Source organism: Manacus vitellinus, unplaced genomic scaffold (genome assembly GCF_001715985.3).
Source record: "Manacus vitellinus isolate BGI_N305 unplaced genomic scaffold, ASM171598v3 scaffold_5_pilon, whole genome shotgun sequence".
In the NCBI taxonomy this organism is placed as follows: Eukaryota; Metazoa; Chordata; class Aves; order Passeriformes; family Pipridae; genus Manacus; species Manacus vitellinus.
Genome location: NW_021940682.1, coordinates 6,601,550 through 6,619,808, shown reverse-complemented (window position 1 = coordinate 6,619,808; position 18,259 = coordinate 6,601,550). Strand labels below are relative to the sequence as shown.

Sequence of the window (18,259 nt, the reverse complement as noted above, 5' to 3'; positions counted from 1 at the left end):
CAAACTACATCCTCTACAAAGATGGATTGGCACTGAGCTGAACTGCTCTTCTGACCTTTCCAGGTACACTGGTGTACACACAAAGCTTGAGTAGTTCTTGAACTGTACCTCAGCAACGCACTTTGGACACCTCCAGTCACCCTTGGGCACATCAGGTAGAGGAGGAATCAAGCAAAAAGTGTGATAGCTGTCATCACATCCATCACACAGGAGCAATTTGTCCTCATTATTTCCTCTACCACAAAATAAGCAAACATAGAGATCAACCTGTGGAGAAAAACAAAGGAAGAAGAAAAAAAAAAGAAGTTACAAAAAGTTTCTCATCTAGAAGCTGCCTTTCTTAAACAAAGGCTCTTCAGGCCTCTTATCATGGAAAACAATTCAAACTAAATCCCTACAAACTGCATGGCTGAGGAAAATCTCAAAAAAAAAACATTTCAGAAATATTTATGTCATTGCTTGCAACAGTCCAGGGATATCTTTGCAATGAAAAAGAAGAGATAACAAAACCCACAAACGTACAGATTTCAATCTAAAAATCCAAGAGGAAGGGAAGGAAACTGCACGTAAAGGTACCAACTTCTTTCGTATTTTCTCCAAAGTAAAGGATAAAAACTTCAAATGTTAAGAGAGAAGTATTAATCCCAATACAATAGCAAACAATTTTCACAAGTATCTGTTCAAGGTAATTACTGGGACCAGAGAGAAAACCATATCAACAGGTTTCAAGTTATCTTTGCTGTTGCTTCCTGCACTGTCCAAAGGGTTTTAATTAAATATAAACTGTAACATAATCTGAATGAAAAAAACTGTGTCTTACCTTATCACAGCTAAAAAATTACTTTACATATAAATTTCTACTAACAACATGAACTTCATGAATGATACCTGCTCCAAACTCTGCTACTACTCCCCCCAGTCACTGGCAACTCAGGCCATGCATATTTCCTCCACGCAGCTCCAAGTAACACCAGAAGTAGTGGGGTTGTTTTTCTGGAGGGTTTAATTTCATCCAGATGTGAAACACATGTGCCTTTCAGCTGACAAGGTTCAGTGGTGTTAAATACTTGATGTCAACCCCATCTTTAGTTACACCAGCCTAGTTAAGCATGCAATGTCCTAGCTAATGCAATAATACACTTCTTAAGAAGACTGCTCAGGTTTCTTAAAGAACTATCTCAAAAAATAATGCAGTTCTATTAGCAGGCATGTTATTCTCCTCTTTTTAAAAAAATCCATGCACTCACCCTCATGGAATATCATGTCTATCTAAAACACCAAACCAGTGGCTTTCATTGCAGGAATAGAGAAGGGAGGGAGGGTACCTTAGCAGACATTTTCAGGTTCTCTTCCCAAAACTAACAATGCATTAAAATGGTGATCCTAGCAGGAGGTTTTTCTACAGTACTCACTGGCTACCTATCGCTGACACCACCTTCTTTTCTCCAAATTCCTATTAACATATACAGTCTCTATATTAGCATAAATGGTGATTTGTCAGTAAAAAAACTGCACTAAAATAAATATTCACAATAAGCAGATCTGTGATTATGCATAACTTACAAACAAGCCTCCTAGCCATGTAACAAAACAGAGTAAGACTATGATGATATATAACTATATGCATCAAGGGCAGAGGAGGGGATAAAGAGGTGTATTTTATCTCCCAGTTACCAATTCATGTAAATAAAATCAATTTCACAGTTAGAACTTTACAAAAAGATAAATAAATTATGGAGAAGCATAAACAAACCTGCTCCACAGTATTTTTCAGACCACAGCTATATAAGGCAAATGCATCACCCTTGCATAAAGATTAGAGTTACACCAACGTAGTTTCAAAACAACAGTTCTGTTGCTACAGTATTTTCATTTTCACTTACAAATAGAAGTAAATTAAAAGAGTAAACAAATGCTAGTTTTCCATAGAAAATCCAAGAGTCTAGACAAAATATTTTAAAATTGAAGCATACTTAAAATTGTCACAATGTTTACACGGCCTAAGAACATGATATACTCAGAAGTAGTAGCACAATTAAAAAAAAAAAAATCAAGTTGCACAAATTCTGACTTAGCTGCAATGGCACAATGACCAGGTTTTTAAATATCCAACTTCTCTCACACTTTTTCCACCCCAGGAGGCATTTCCAAACATAAAAATATGATTACTAGAGTCTTAGATTGCCTTGGCTTTCTATGGTTGAAATTTAAAATAAGCTCTTGTAAGTGTTCTCAGGCTAAGAAAAAAAAGAACAGCTGAACTGTAAGTGAAGACTAATTCTTTAGACATTAAATGCTTGTATCTTCTTTCATGGTTGTGTACACATGCTAAATATGACAATTTAAAAGCAGAAAATCATGTGCTATGAAAGCTATCAAGAACAACAATCCACTGCTTTTCCACGGCAAAACATCAGAGCACTGAACATTTTATTTTTCTCCTTAGGGGTTTCTCTCGAGTAGACTTGTATAATGACTATTTTAAACTCAAAACAGAAAAGACAAAAAAGGTGGAATTGCTAAAAACAAAATCCTGAAGTACTGGAGCACCTCAAAATTTCTTCTAAGGAAGAGGATTGTTCTACAAAGGGGAGCTCAAACAGAAAATGAACTACTGAAGGCATTCAAGCATGGGGCAAGTATGAACAGCAAAAAGCTTCACATTGCAACAAAAAGATTAAAACAAAAACCTAAAGAACAGATGATTTTTCAAAATACTCTTCTCTCTTCCCATAACAGTATCATCTGCTGCAGTGTGCATTGATTCATCTATTTGGAGGGGTGGGGGCTGTTTCAGGGAAAAAAAATAATCTTAGTAAATCAACCAAGTCCTTTTTATCAGAAATCACCGCAGAGGAATCAAACTTACGAAGTTGACAGAAAGAGTTCCTTTGCGTTGCCTCATCTGCATTCCAAATGCTTCTGATCTGGTTCCTTTGCGTCTTCGTGTCACCTCATCTTAAAATAAAGTTAAATGTTATTAATATCACATCCAGACAGACTTAACTTTCAGAAGCACCACAGATATATAGCCTGGTACTCTGCACTTCAGAAACTACCTGACAGTCCAAAGAAGGCAAAATTGTTGTGTTTTACCTGCCCCACCCAAAATCAGCAGGGATTAGGAAAACCATATTTTGCTTATCCTCACAGGTGATCTCAATTGCCTCATGAAACAGAGTGAATTACACTCATAATTTGTGCAATTTTAGCTGGCAGGATCAGTTTCAGTATTGTCAAATCCTGTTTTCCCTTCCAGTCACTCAGTTCACGGAATAGCTGCTTAATTGTTATTGTTACTATGTAATACATAAAGAGTTGAAACTCTGCCAAGTTATATGAAGCACCCTGTAAATCTTTCTCATGAATGAAACCCTAGAACACTCAGCTTTCTCTTTCAAGTTTTGATTTGCTTACCTCTTAATGCTGCCTCTAGAGACATTCAGAAAGATTTAACAGTCTCACTACAAAGCAAAGAGCCCAAGATTTAATTACCCTCTTTATCCTTTGCTCCCAATGTCAGCCCCATCATCTTGGGTCCAGCTCCAAAGATCTGCAGCTTTTTTAGTTCAGTGTTTCTACTCACTTCTCCTCCCTCTGCCTAAAAATAAAAACAAGACCACATCAGCACAAACCACCAATATTTCCCCTCCAGGTTTCTTCATAATTTGTTTATATTCCACTCTCCCACAACATCTGCTCATCAAAAGAAAGGAAACAAGAGGCATGAAAAGACATGATTTTCTGTTCCTAAAGCAAATGAACATATGCAAATGGAATAAAAGACAGCAGTTTTGCCTCAAATTTCCAAATTATTTCGCATCTAGTATTACAGACCAACTACAGAAAGTCTCCTATACAGCAAGTAAAAGAACCAGGTTGGACATTTAGCAAAAAAATAAGAATGCCACAGCAACATTTTCCAAAATCACAATGATTCAGCCGAGTGCCTGGATTTTAACACATACACTGTTTCAACAGGATTTTATTATCTGCTTCCTTGAGTAGAAACATCCACAGGACACTAATGAGTTCCAACCAACTTCCTTGAGCTTGGCTGCTCCTGGGTTTATTTGTGATGAAATGTTATGAGTACAACTCAGATCGCAGCTACTCAGGTTGCAAACTCGAAATTTGAGCTGAAAAGATCCATTTGGTGACAACTCCATGCCCCTGCCAGTGTTGTTTCCTGAACTGTTCTGTTCAACTGAACTTCTTCCTGTTTCCCATTACTGAACTGCCTCATTTTCCCACATCACTGCTGCTAACATAACAATAAAAAGAACAAAAAGAAGAATATATCCTGCTGTCATCTGCAGTGCAATCACCTTGGAATTCTTCTTTATGTTGCCTCCTTATACTTTGAAAACCCTTTCTGACCTGACATAGAAGGCCACTAAACTGTCCCTGTTTAAAATCTTCTTCCAGAAATTCACTGATCTTAAAAGACATCAGCAAATCTATCAGTTTTGAAGGTGGGTACCTCATTTTCAAAAGGTTATTATTCAAGTAACTTCCTGATGATACCTCATCTGTTATTTTTCCAAATTATGGCCTGATATGTCATACATGTCCCTCAGGGTGATAGGCTTTCACAGCTTTTAATCAACAAATAAAAACAACTCTTCCAAAAAGAGTTTAAAATAAGTTTAAATACATTTGCAATAAAGATGAAAAAAAGAAAGATGATTTCCATTTATCCAGCCTAAATGGGTTGTTTTCCTTGCTTCCAGAAGACATTCGAAGAGATTTCGTTTCCTAGGCATTATTACTCTACGGAATTTTTTGTGATATTTAAAGTCCCTGTTGCCACTGAACTGTGTATGCAGTGTGCTAACGGGCATCTTTCCAAACTAATTATTGCTGATATTCTAATTTTGAACACTTATATGTTGCTATTAAATTATTTTCGCTGTAGATATATGTTACCAACTTTGTAAGCCCACTGTGAACCTGCGTGCTAACTGGAAAATTTTTCCTCATCAACTCCTCACTTTTTGGATAATAAGCCATAAGGAAACACACCTGGAGACTTCCCAGTCCCTCATTTTCCATCTGAAATTCATTAACTCAACCATTCTCTCAACTAATAGAACCTTACAGAATCAAACTACATCATATTTTTCAGCATAGCCATCATTTCACCAGCATTTATGAACAATCTCCAGGACTTCTGCTATTCTGACCTAAGATAGTTTTCTCAATGACACATGAAAAATAATTTTATTACCATATTTACTAAAAATAAATCATTAACAATGCAGTAACATCTCTTCGTTTAAAAATGCATTCCCTGAATATATTTTCATAACTCCATTGCCCACATTTGCTGGGATTCCACTAAACCTAGGTGGATGAAATCCATTCCTGCTCAGGTAGAAAAAGCTACAGTTTTGAAATAAAAAAGTTTGCTTTTTGAAAAGGAAATGTTTTTTAAAAATCCAGATTCCTACGTAACCTCATGAACACTGCCAGGATATTGATAGTTTAAGGTGTGAATACCAAAAGTATTCAGAAGCCCCACTGAGTAGTTTTTCACTGGTGTCCTTTAAGATTGTAAAAAAACCAAGTCAAAACTGTGAGCACATGGAAGTAGCAGTGGTGCATTCCTTGCCATCTTCTCACTGCTAACAACACAACCTCACTTTTGCATTATATGTTCTCCACATCAGTGAAATGAACTTGATTAAACTGTGATTCTATTCTCATCTCCTCTTTGTGCTGAAGAATACAGATATAATTTTGTTTCTTTCACCTTCTCAACTGAAAGTACAACTCAAGGGCTTTCCTTGTATATAGGCCAATCCTAATAACATGATCCAGTTACACTGGATTCACACACACTGTCTTTTTCCACTGTCCCACCCCCATTAACTTTGAAACATTTGAATCCCCGCTCCTCCACCCCCAATGTGCAAGAACACAATCGTTACAACCAAGAACCAAAATATTTACATGTTTGGGGCATTTTGTCAGCCTATCTCAGAGCTCTTTTGTTTCACTATTTTGTTTCACAGCTATTCCCATGGATGGAAATATTTCAAACTAAAAAAATTGAAGCTTATTTTATTATTTTATTATGTTATTCTCTAATCAACCAAACTTCTTCTAAGAGAAACCTGAAAGCAGATATACTGTACAGAATTGGTCTTAAGTTAAGAAAATCCTCTGGACATTAAGTTAACATCCTTCAAAAAGACAGCACTTTTTGTTCCAGTACTGCATTTCTTCACCAGAAATCACCATGACGTAACCTCATCAGACAAATCCCTTGTCAGTTAAAATACACCCTAGCAGATCATCTATGAAGATACACTACTTTTTTTTAAGAAAGTACTCTCTTAATTTTAATCTTTCCTTAAGGATGTTCTCTTTTCCTAATCTGAATTAATCCTACTTTTTTTCTTCACAAGCCCTCAGGAACTCGGTTGCCCTTCTCCAATTTTTATTTGTCAAAGCTTTCTTCACAGGAAAGAGAAAGAGAATAAAGCATTCAGTTTATTTTCTGAACAGAATCTCTTATCATTGAATTATTCTTTTCCTATTCAGACACAAAGTTTTCAACTGACATTGGATTGTGGTGTTCAGATTCTCAACCCACCCTATCCACAGAATACCCATTCCCTGTTTTCTTTCATTTTTCACATTTTCCAAAAACCCTGAAATTTGTTGTTTTTTTTTTTTAAGTCTGACACCCTCTTCTACTGCTGAGGATGTTTATTTAAGTAATTTCTCATTACTATCTTTATGCTTTCTTATTTATTCTTAGGCAAGTTATCTTCAAGAAGATGCAGAGGATTTTTGGAAAGTACTTTTAGCACTTGAAAAAGATCTACAGGGATGCAGGGGCCTGTGGAGCTATCCATGCTCACTACCCAGGCATTGGACTACTTGGCACACTACACACAAATCATTCAGATGTTTCAGCTAGAGCAGAATGACATTTATTTAGCAGTCTTTACATTACTTGCATATTACCTGTTCTCTGAAGACTATTTAGACAACCCCTGGTACAATTCCAGGTCTGCAGTTCAAACAGCAAACAGCGTCCTGTCTACACTAAGGGGGTGCACTGACATCTGGAACGATTTCTCCATGTTCTCTGATATTTACCCTCTACCATTTAGGGTTACTGAGGAAAAAAAAAATCTGTCTCTAAATGCTGTTCCAGAGATGACTTATGATAGTTACACACAGCTTCCAACACAGCCAGAAACTAATTCTCCTGGCTATGCAAGTAGGTTGAGTTTTTCCTGTATTACACAAGTCGTTTCAGCCATTTTAATAACTATAATGGTTAAAAGATAGCTTGGCTATAAGCCTAATAAAAGGCATTTAAATATATATATATTTACTTTTTGTAGATGATCCAAACAAAATAATCTTTCATTTTTGAAATGCAGTCCCTTTAAACAAAATGAAGCAGCTACACAGTGCCAGGACCACCACAGAATCATTTTTCCAACAAGGGGAAATGAGGAGTACCATTATTCTGTTGAAATCAGTAGGAGAAAAGATCACCCAAGATCTTAATACCATAGTGATGCTTCTTACACCATGTATGAGGAGAAGGTCATACTGGTATTTTCCTGTAAGGTTCAGTAAAATCCTAAAAAGAATTCCACATAGTGAATGACCACAGTTCATTCAGTGTTCTCAGTTTTTCTGGACAGCTCACCACCAATGCTTTATTTGAGAAATCTGGTAAGATCACAGCCTGAGACCACTTATGTGATACCTTGTTATGTGGCTACGATAAATTACATCAAGTCAGCTAAGAAAAGAGACTAAAAAAACGACAATTCAGCCTAAATCAACCATGACATCAAAGAAACGTGAAACTTTATAAGGGATACTCAAGTATATCAGTGACAAGAAAGATGCATTTGAAAAAAGGCAGTTTAAGAGCATTTGAAAAAATTTGGTGGTGCTAAAACTAAGTCTAGAACGGCGTGAAGCAAGTAGGAAGTTGGTTGCATATAAATCCAGCTTTCGCCCACGCTCTGCTGATGAGCCAGCAGGGAGCCACCGGATTTCATGTGAAGAGCCTTAGGATGCTGCTTGCAATGGATATCAAAGGTGAAGGCCTGCTTTAAACAGTGCAATAGAGCCATCAGGACAAAACCCCACAGTTGTTTCTAATGAGACAGCATTTAAAATAGTGGTGATTCAGTCTGAATTGATATTTACTGCGGGGTACTCCCAGGATATAATATCACCTGGTAGAATACCAGAGGTTCCTATAACACCAGTAATTCAGAAGAAAAAAAGTTTTGTTTTTCAGCAGCAAAACTATAGAAATCCTATACAGTTCCAGCCATCACTGATCATCTCCTCACATACTTGTTTTACTTCTTCAGAGAAACAGTCTGCCCAGCTTGAGATAGTCCCACGTGCAATTCCACAAAGACTTACCTACACATATTTGTGTCACTAAGGGGCATATTTGAAAAGGTTTTAAAAAACTTTTAGAACTTTGCACAAGCAAAAGCTTTAACATAATTAACAAACAGTTTTCTATCTGTTTAGTGTTTACAGAAGTATTCATTACCAAGGTACTTAAGCCTCTCATCAATAAACAAAAAGCAGCTTTTAGAAGTTTTGATATAAACAGTGCATTTACCACATCAAACCAGGTCTCAGAAAGACAACCTTCTCTGGATTTTATTTAGATGGAGGCTGCTTCCTGGTGGTGCTTTTGAGCAGGCTCCCACAGCCAAAGGCTGCTGCACTGGTCTCTGTATGAGTGGGTTAACAGGTACCTGGGATTTGACACGCCTGGTTCTCTTCAGCACAACATTCATTCTTGAAGCCTGCTTTGGGGAAGCCTGGGCATCTGAGCTGAGGTCCTCAGCCTCCACCTTTTCCTTAAGATCCAAGTTAGGCTTTTGGATGCCCTAGGGGATCAGAGCACAGGACACCGTGATGATTGGTCAGGCAGTGCCAGTCATTCCACAGCCTGTGAATCATTCTGTTTGCTAAGAAACAGGACAAGTGAAGTCACACAGCATTACACACACCGTGTGGACAAGAAGCCAATTAATCCACACACCCTTCATACACAGAAACCCAATCTCAACTACCAACTTATCAAGAGAAAAAGAGATCTTTGCAATTAATCATATCTTTTGCCTTGTTTTCCTTCCCAATAAGAGTTGACTTCAATCCTATAACGAAATACCCAACAATAACTACACAAGGTGACATTATTATAAGTTCTAGCACTATTCTGTCACAGGTGAGTGTGAGGGTCGTTCTAGCTTTGTATGCAGAGCTGAAGCTTCTAAAAGCACAGGCCCTATGTAGTAATGCAGTAACACAGCACTCTCTGTATTGTTTGGGTCCCCTCTTCATATAGTGAAAGACAAGCATCTCACCATAAGGCTGACTCCAGACTGGAAGAGCTCATAGGGATACAAGATCCGTTCATAATGAGACTTGAGTAAGGACCCTGTGCCTTTCCCTGGAAGGTAGCCAAGCCGACTTGCCACTTTAGACCATTTCTTCTCTTTAGTGACTACTTCAAAGCCTCCTTTGCTGGCAACAATCTGAAATGCATAAATAAAAAGTTAAGGGTTTTGAGCTGCTCTCACCAACTTGCATAAATCAAGAATCAATTAAACCAACCAAATGTTAAAAGGTTCTATGTAAAAGTGACAGAATCCTGGACTTAGCTCTTGTTTCCCAAAAGACTAGTACTTTAATAACTAATCACTTCCTTAGACTCATTACTTCATGCATTTAACGTAACAATGTATCTAGTAAATGTAAATTGCATACTGTCCTAGACAGGAGGAGTCCAACAGTTAAGATTTATGATGTGTTGGAAAAAATACAAACCCTACCATCAGAACAAACTGAAAAGTTAACTCTCACCAGACTCGTACTCTGATGCAAAACACAAGCCTGCCCAGAAGTAAAGCCTATTCTAACAGACCCCAGGCAGAAGGGAGTGTTGGAGTTCAGAACTTCAGAGTTAGAGAAACTCCCACAAAACCCTGAATGGAAGAGAGACTACTATAAAAAGAGGAAAAAGGGAATTTACCTTCCAATTAACTCAGTCCAGTTTTTACACTGGTTTGAGACCAGTAATTCATATACAGAACTATTACTGCTTACATATAAAAAACAAGACCATTTGCCTCCATGTAATGATCATAACAGCATATGAGTTGCTTCCCCAGAAACACTGGCAGCATTTCTACTGCCTCCATTCCTTTTAAAGTTTCAGTGCCAAGTAGCTAAAAACACCAATTTCATTTATATTATTGCAGGACTAGTACCATTTCTGCAGCAATGTAGTTTTGCATTGCATTTCTTTATACAAGGACCACAAGGACCAAATTTCATGCTTAATGTTTCACAGACTGTTAAAAACCTCAATGCAAAAACATTTTGTTACTGGAGTGAAATTCTTTGTTTGGTTTTGAGGTTGAGGTAAATCCAGAAGTCTAACTGTGACAGTGACAAGCAAATTTGTTAATTTTAGTTCTTCCTTTAATCATAGTTAAATAAAACACTAATATTACTGATCATTATTTTTCCTCATATTTACAGAAAAGTTTCTGAAAAGCATTTTAAAATGAAGCCAGTCCTAAATTTCAACTTATCTTCAAAATTTCCATTACAATTTGTTTTCCAAAATTATCTATACAAGAACAACGGCTACAGAAGCCATTAACGAACTATATGAGCTTAGACCTGCAAATCTGCAGCCAACTAAAATGTTCCAGCTCATAACAGTGACCCAGATATTCGCCAGCACCCCTGATACTTTGCATATCCCAGTAAACCACCACAGACACAAAAAGAAAAAAAAAAACAACACTGAAAGGCGTTTTATCAGCTTTTCTCTGCACTTTATCGGCACTTCCAGACTTTCCAAAGTACTTGACTTCTTTTTCTTTAAAAATAAAACCTATTCAGATCTTTACATTTTTACTTACCTGTGAGAAAGGAATCTTGATGGGGAATGGAAACTGATGCTCTAACCTAGAAGCACTAGAACTACCAGAACTTCAGTCTTTACCCTGTAAGAAGAAATCTACCTATGTATATTAACAAGCCATCCTTAGCAGCTAAGTTTATAATGATACATATATTTTGCCAGTGCAAAAGCAAATTCCAACAATTCATTTGTGTTGAAAGACAACACACCAAATAGAACTACAGCAGAATAGATTTCTAGTCAGCCTTAAGCCAAGTTTCTTTTTAAAATTAAACTAATTATTCCTGAAGCTGACATTATAAATTCTCAAAGATGCACGTTTATAAAAACCTCTGCTGGAAGAGAGGAGGGAGCAAGTACAACAATTAACTACAGAATTGCTAGTTCAGAGCTGAACTGCACACAAGCACAGTGCTGCTTTCCCCAAAGAACACCTCAAACTCCTGCAGCTCCACCACATGTGAAAAAGGAGAACTAAAAAGCAAGTGGCCAGCTGACACCAGGATATTCAAGCTACAGAAGGTAATGAATACCTGCTGTATAGAACCCAACCAAAGGCAACTCATTTAACTATGCTATGACATGTCTGCCACAACCATTCAAATTACAAATGTTGCTTCACTGTGGTCTTTTCCCCACTTATTTAATCTCCACATTAATGGGAGTGCAGTAAAACAAGCCCTCCCTGTTAGTTGGCTTCTTGAGCTTGAATGAAAAACCAAGTCCCTGCCTGACTAAGGCCTACAAATACTTACCTTGCTCAGACCATAGAGATCCAGTATCTTTCTCTCAACCACAGGGATTTTTAAATTGGATCCTTGAAGTTCCCAGAATTTTGCTAACTGATCCAAGAAGTCCAGCTTCACTCTTGTCATTGCCTGCAATCAACAAAAGCAGACAATCATGCATGTCCCAAAACAAATGTGACAAAACCTTACAGTCCTGAGAGAAAACAAGGTAAGTTTTTATAACGTTCTCATTTTCAACATGCAACTTGGCAAGGGAGGTATTTCTCAGCCATGTTAAAAAAATCCTAAAAATAGAAACACTAATAAAAATAAAGTCCTTACAAACAGAAAATTGTATATGTTTTTCTCTCTGCATTTAAGATCCTATAAACCAAACTCCTACCTAATAGTTTCTTGGTTTGAAACCAAAACACAAACTTATGAAAAAACCCAGCATTCCAGAGAGAAACACAAGAGCAATTATTAAAATATACATTGGTGGGGAGGGGGAGAGTTACAAACAGTTTTTATATATGCCTCAACCATGCAGAGGGGCCTCCTCCCCTGAGTATTTTAGGAGTACTCAAATCACTTTCCATAAGGAGACCCATTTACAAGCCAAACGATACACGACGTTTTGGCACGTGAACAGAGCAGGGCTTTGAGAAGTGTTGTAGAGAAAAGCAAAAACCAGGCCAGAATGGAACTCATGCTGCTTTCAAGAAAGCTCACATAGATTCCTAAATCATAAAATTAACCAACTATAATAAGGCCATAAAAAAATTCAGTTCATTTTAAGGCTTAAAAGGCATTATCAAGATAGTATGAGGTAACCAGAGGCTTCAGAACAGCAGTAAATATTTCAAGAGAAAAAAAATCCTTGCCTGTGGAGCTCTGAAGGCTAGACACTGGCTGCTCTTACTACACACATGGTATTTGGAATTCATTTTAGACATTTCCAGTTGAATGTGAAAAGCTCTTGTGGTTATTTTGGGTAATAAAATAAAGAACAGACTTTTCTCAAAGCCATGGAGAGTTATTTTATATGAACTCTGCCACTGCCAAGTATAAACATTGATGTGGTCTACGGGTTTCTAAAGTATCCCCCATCCAGAAACCTGCCAAGATGCAAATCTCAAGCAGGGAGACCTCCTGCTTTCAGTGCAAACACAAAATTATATCAACAGTGGGAAAGCTCACCTCCAGTTCATTCAGGCGCTGAATTCTCGGAGTGAAACGAAAACTTTGTACTTCACATGCAAATGGAGGCTGCCAGTCCTAAACAGAGACAGAAAGACATTTTATTGCTTCCAGAAACTTTTCAAAAAAATGCACAAAACCAGCAGACCCCAATAATGTCTGAGTAAACAGGCTTCCAACAGTAAATGAGTTTCTCAGTACTGGTGATATCATTTTCCAATTTTAAGACATTCTTGTGCTTATACAATAACGTTCCTCCCACTATATTTTAGTTAGAGGAAAAGATCCTCACAGAAGTAAAAATGTAAAAGAAAATAAGGTTTAAAACATTTCAGCATGCATTGCTTCATGCTAAATTTAAATCAGTGGTACACCCTGTAGCTTGCTGGTTAGTTACTCTAAAAAAAGTTCCACATATCTTGCACACTGAAAAATTCTCACTGTCAACAGCAACAAAGACTAAATAAAGCACATTATAACACATCTAACGTTTTCATGTATAAAGATAAGACCACCAGTCAGGAGCCCAGCTCTTTAACAAAAATGGAGCCTTAAACAATGACCTTCTCAGCACCACCAGCCGTCGGTTCAACCACAAGTGCCTCCCAGCCCTATCTCCCACAACTGTGTTACAACATCAAAACAAGTCATTCAGTTTTTTAGCACTTCTTTTAAAACAAAATCTTCAGTTACAGTATATTATCTACCTGGCAGCAAATGTAAGAGAGCAAGGACACCCCATTCCAAGTGGACAAGCCACACTAAATATTCATTATTTGCCCTGCTGCAGCACATAAATGCCTCAAGTCCAACTGTAAAATATTTACAGCTTCCAATAATGGAAAAGAGCAACAAATCAGTAAGGTTAGCGTGAAGTGTCTGATTCAGTCCTTCTTGCAGGCTGCAAATCAACTCGTGCATCCCGTGAAACCCTGCAGTGCAAACAGCTCGGCAATCGTGGAGAAACACAAACACATTCCACGGTCAGGAAAGTTCTCGTTATTCTCAATGAACAAGACCTGGATCGGTTTCTTGTGGCCTCTCAACCTGAGCCATTCTGCTTATTTTAGAAAGGGCAGCCCCGCGGAGGTCAAGTTTTCACCGTGCCATTAAACCAACTAAACAGATTCCGGGAACCAAAACAGGCCGGGAGAGGGATCATGAAATCCAATCGGCAAACCCCGTATCTCGGTTCATGCTTTCTTTTCAGGTTTTTACTTCTCTCGGTGTTTTCAAGCCTCTTACTTAACTGCTACATTTAAAGTCCATTCGTACTTTAATAATTTAGGGATCTAACTGCCTTCTCGAGATGGTTTTCCCAGGTCACTGGGCAAGTGATCATGAAGTAACGACCGAACCATCGGAGCGATCAAGCTTCTGCCTCCCAAACGGCCTCGAATAAACATAATTCCCCTGCACAAACAGGCCGCGCTCCTCTTAAGAGTTGACAGACTATGCTTATAAACAGCAACCCGTTAAAAACAAACGCCCTCTTTTCTCTCTCCTCCCCTCCCGGAGCAAACGCCCGATTTCACCCACGAAGCCCTCGCAGCTTTCACAAGTCGGATGGCGGGGGTTTTTTATTGAAGCGACAAGACCGTGAAGTCCCGGACACGCTCCCGCACTGTTCGCTTCTCGCCTTCCGCAGAGGAACCTCCAAACACCCCGCTCCGAGGTCAGAGACTCCACAGGTCTCTCGGTGCCCCCGGCAGGGGCACCGCGGCCTGTCGGAAGGGACACACGGTACCCCGGGCGACCCGGGGGTGGGAGAAAGGCGCTGCCCGGCCCTCACCCCGCCCGCGGGCTCTCGAGCCGCGCTCAGCCCCCGGGAGCCCGGGCGCGGTACCTTGGGGGCCGGATCTTGCAAGATGCCGTTTTTCGGCCAGGTCCGCGATGCGGCCGATGAAGCCAAGCGGGTCGTGAACTTCCTCCGCAACTGGGCTCGAACACGGGGCACTCGGGCGGCGGCACGAACTCGGCCGGCGTAGCGCGACCCACCGCCCCCCGCCATGGCCGCAGCGGGGAGGGGGGCGCCGGCGCGCGGGAGCGCAGGGCGGAGCGGGGCGGGTGGGGCGCTCAGGGCCAGACCGGGGGCCGAGGCGCATCCGCCGGCGCAGCGGACGAGCGGCGGTGCCGAGGTGACGGTGGGCGGTCGCTGTCCCGGCCCGGGCCGCTCTCCCCGCCCGAGCCCCACTCCGCCTCCGTCCGGCCCGCCGGAAAGTGACGAGCCTCTTTAGCCCTCCCCGAACTGCAAACGCGCGTTGCCTTCCGATCCGAAAAGTAGTCCCCCACCTACCCCTCTGCTGGCGAGGGACCTCCCGCCGCCCCACGCCCCGGGGATCCCCCTCCGGCGGTCCTGCGCGCACACGCCCCGCCCAGCACTCCTCAGGGTACCGCGCAGGGCAAGAAGGCGCCGGGGAGCGGGAGGGCGGGGCCGGCGCCACTTCCGCCGCGGAGGAATGTGCGAGGAAACCCGAGCCATTTAGTTCCGGTGCGGAGCGGCCGCGTCGCCCATTGTCTGGGCCGGACGTCAGGCCACGCCCACAGACAGGCCACGCCCCCTCATAGGGCCCGCCCTTCCATAGGCCCCGCCCCCGGGAGTGGGAGGGTCCGTCCGTCTGTCCGTGACCGCGGGACCCTCCTGAGCTGGAGGAGACCCGCAGGGACTGTTCAGTCGAGCTCCTGTCCCTGCACAGGAACATCCCCAACAATCCCACCATGTGCCTGAGAGCGTTGTTCAAACGCTCCTTGAACTCTGACAGCCTTGGCGCTGTGATCACTTCCCTGGGGAGCCTGTTCAGTGCCCAACCACCCTCTGGGGGAAGAACCTTTTCCTGATATCCAACCTAAACCTCCCCTAACACGACTACAGGCCATTCCCTCGGGTCCTGTCCCTGGTCACCACAGAGAAGAGATCAGTGCCTGCCCCTCCTCTTCCCCTCACAAGGAAGTTTTGTACTGTGATGAGATCTCCCCTCCATCTCCTCCAGGCTGAACTTCAGGTTGGGCCCAGTACGCCACCATCACCCCCCAACCTCTGTGCTATGGATGGATACTCTGCTGATCTCCCCTGATGCCATGTTTTATTTCCTAAGTCAAGTAATCACAATTTAGGACCTGTTAAGTACCTCTTGGGACTCATTAAGTATCTTTTGCCTATGCATCGCAACATAGTATTTCAAAATAAATTGTATGTTGTTGTTTTTTCTTTTTAACCAGAACCCTGCCTTCGGTGTTCACCAAATGCCACATTTCACTTTATTCTCTGTGAATATTTATTCTCTTCTGATTATTCAGACCTTGGTCCTAGTGTTCTATTTCAGGCTCACAAAAAGTTAATTTCCTCCCCCCCCCCTTCCCGCCATGAGGCTTACAAGATCTGCTTCAGACCCAATACATTTACCTATGAACTCCTTCCATTTTGTTTCTATTATTGTTTGGTTGTGTCTCTCTCCTGATGAGCTGTACCAGAGTCCTTTGAGGAAATACACGTGTATTCTATTCCCATCAGCAGAATCAATAACGTTCTCAGTTTGAAGGTAAGCAATGATTTAGCCAGGAATACCAGAGGGAAAAATCTCCATGCTCAAAAGCTTTGTTTTGAGAACCACTCTTTTGCTGATTTTCTTGTAGACTGACACTGACTCTTCAAAGTTGTTTCAGCTTTGTGTTAACATGTTTGGGTTAGTGGAGGGCTCTGGAAGGCATTGCTGGGAATTGTGCAGGATTTCCTAACAGCAAAAAGCTAAATATCCCAAATAACCCAAGGGGGCATTTTTTAAATCATATCAGTTCTCCAAGATATCCTTTCAGAAACAGAATTTTACGCTTTTCTCTGTTACCTGCTCCAGTTTTGGAGCTGTTTGCTTCTGAAACACTGGTCCATGCTGGGACTTGTGTACCCTCTGTCAGCCTTTATTCTTCTTGGTTATTTGGAGGTATTTATCACTTTTCTGAGAGAAGACTTCAGCCCTTTTTACAATGTATTCAGCTGCTCTCTGGAGAGAGCACCCCATCTAACTAAGGGGAATCATTGAATATCCTGAGATGGAAGGGACTAACAAGGATCATCAAGTCCAAATCCCTAATAGCAGTCTTTCTTTTGGACTTTGCCAAGACAAATTATCTACCCTCCTCTTTTCTCTATTTCATGAGAATATCAATTTGAAGAAGAATCACAGAATCACAGAATATTCTGACTTGGAAGGGACTGACAAACTCCAACTCCTGGCTCTGCACAGGACACCCCAAGAATCACATCATGTGTCCAGGAGTGTTGTCCAAATGCTCCTTGAACTCTGTCAGGCTCGGTGCTGTGACCACTTCCCTGGGGAGCTTATTCAGTGCCCAACCACCCTCTGGGGGAAGAACCTTTTCCTAATATCCAACCTAAATCTCTCCTGACACAGCTTCAGGCCATTCCCTCGGGTCCTGTCTCTGGTCACCACAGAGAACTGATCAGTGCCCGCTCCTGCTCTTCCTCTCACGAGGAAGTTGTAACTGCAACGAGTAACCTCATAGCTTTGTAAGTATGTAAGTAAGTGGTTTTTTGGGTTTTTTTGTCATACAGAAAGTCGATTTCTTTAAACAAAGTGTTTAGAAAAAAAACTGGCTCGTTAGTGCATAGGCTTTTTTTTTTCCCCAGAACATTTAATGAGTTAGGAGACCATGTGTTGCATAAATGGTAAGACCACTAGTAGGTACTTCTGGGTATACGAGGGGGACTGGAGAGGCTAAAAGGCATCGAGATGATCCAAAGAATACATTAAATTCAGGCAGAATTCAAGTCGGTAACTTATTGTGACTGCACAACGTCATGTTTTGTTCAGTTCATTTCCAAACACAAATGGGTGTTTGAGTAGCAGTTTTTGCTGCTGTGGATGTAAAGAGTCCCCTCTGCCAGGTTTGCATTTATTTGGCCCATAGGCCTGATGGCTGCCCTCATAAAACCAGGGTTAATACGCGCAGGCCCCACGATCCCCCCCTCAGACCCTCCCTGTGCCCCCGCCGCGGCCGCGCATGCGCCATGACCTCCCCAGCCGCCCAAGGACTACAACTCCCAGAGGCGCCGGCGCGGAACCCCCGCCACCCGTGTCGCGATCGCTGGTTGGCGCAGACTGTCGGAGCGCATGGAAGGCCGTCTGTGATTGGAGGAAGACGGCGAGGGGCGTGGCGCTACGAGGTTTAAGCCGCGCGGGGATGGTGGCGGTTTTTTTTGGACGTTGGGGCCGTGAGGCGCGGCGGGACCCCCATCCTGGGAACCCCCGTCCGGGGCTTTTCCCGCGGGTTTTCTCGCCGGGTACTCCCCGCCGCCAGCCTCTCGGAGTGCCCGAAGCTCTGCTGTCCCCCACCCGCGGAGAGCCCGGCGCTCCGCAGGGGCACG

At 41.6% G+C, this 18,259-nt stretch overlaps 1 protein-coding gene across 1 annotated transcript in view; it reads right to left on the bottom strand.

Annotated features, from left to right (window-relative positions):
* The window catches only part of KDM5A (lysine demethylase 5A), a gene marked incomplete at its 5' end in the record, with an annotated part of 48,110 nt that extends 35,147 nt beyond the window's left edge, over window positions 1–12,963 (bottom strand). The window contains 7 exon segments of the mRNA XM_029963449.1: window positions 109–267; window positions 2,870–2,958; window positions 3,496–3,601; window positions 8,763–8,897; window positions 9,378–9,548; window positions 11,704–11,826; window positions 12,877–12,963. Coding sequence (XP_029819309.1) covers window positions 109–267; window positions 2,870–2,958; window positions 3,496–3,601; window positions 8,763–8,897; window positions 9,378–9,548; window positions 11,704–11,826; window positions 12,877–12,963 — 870 coding nt within the window.
* Window positions 12,964–18,259: the final 5,296 nt, after the last annotated feature.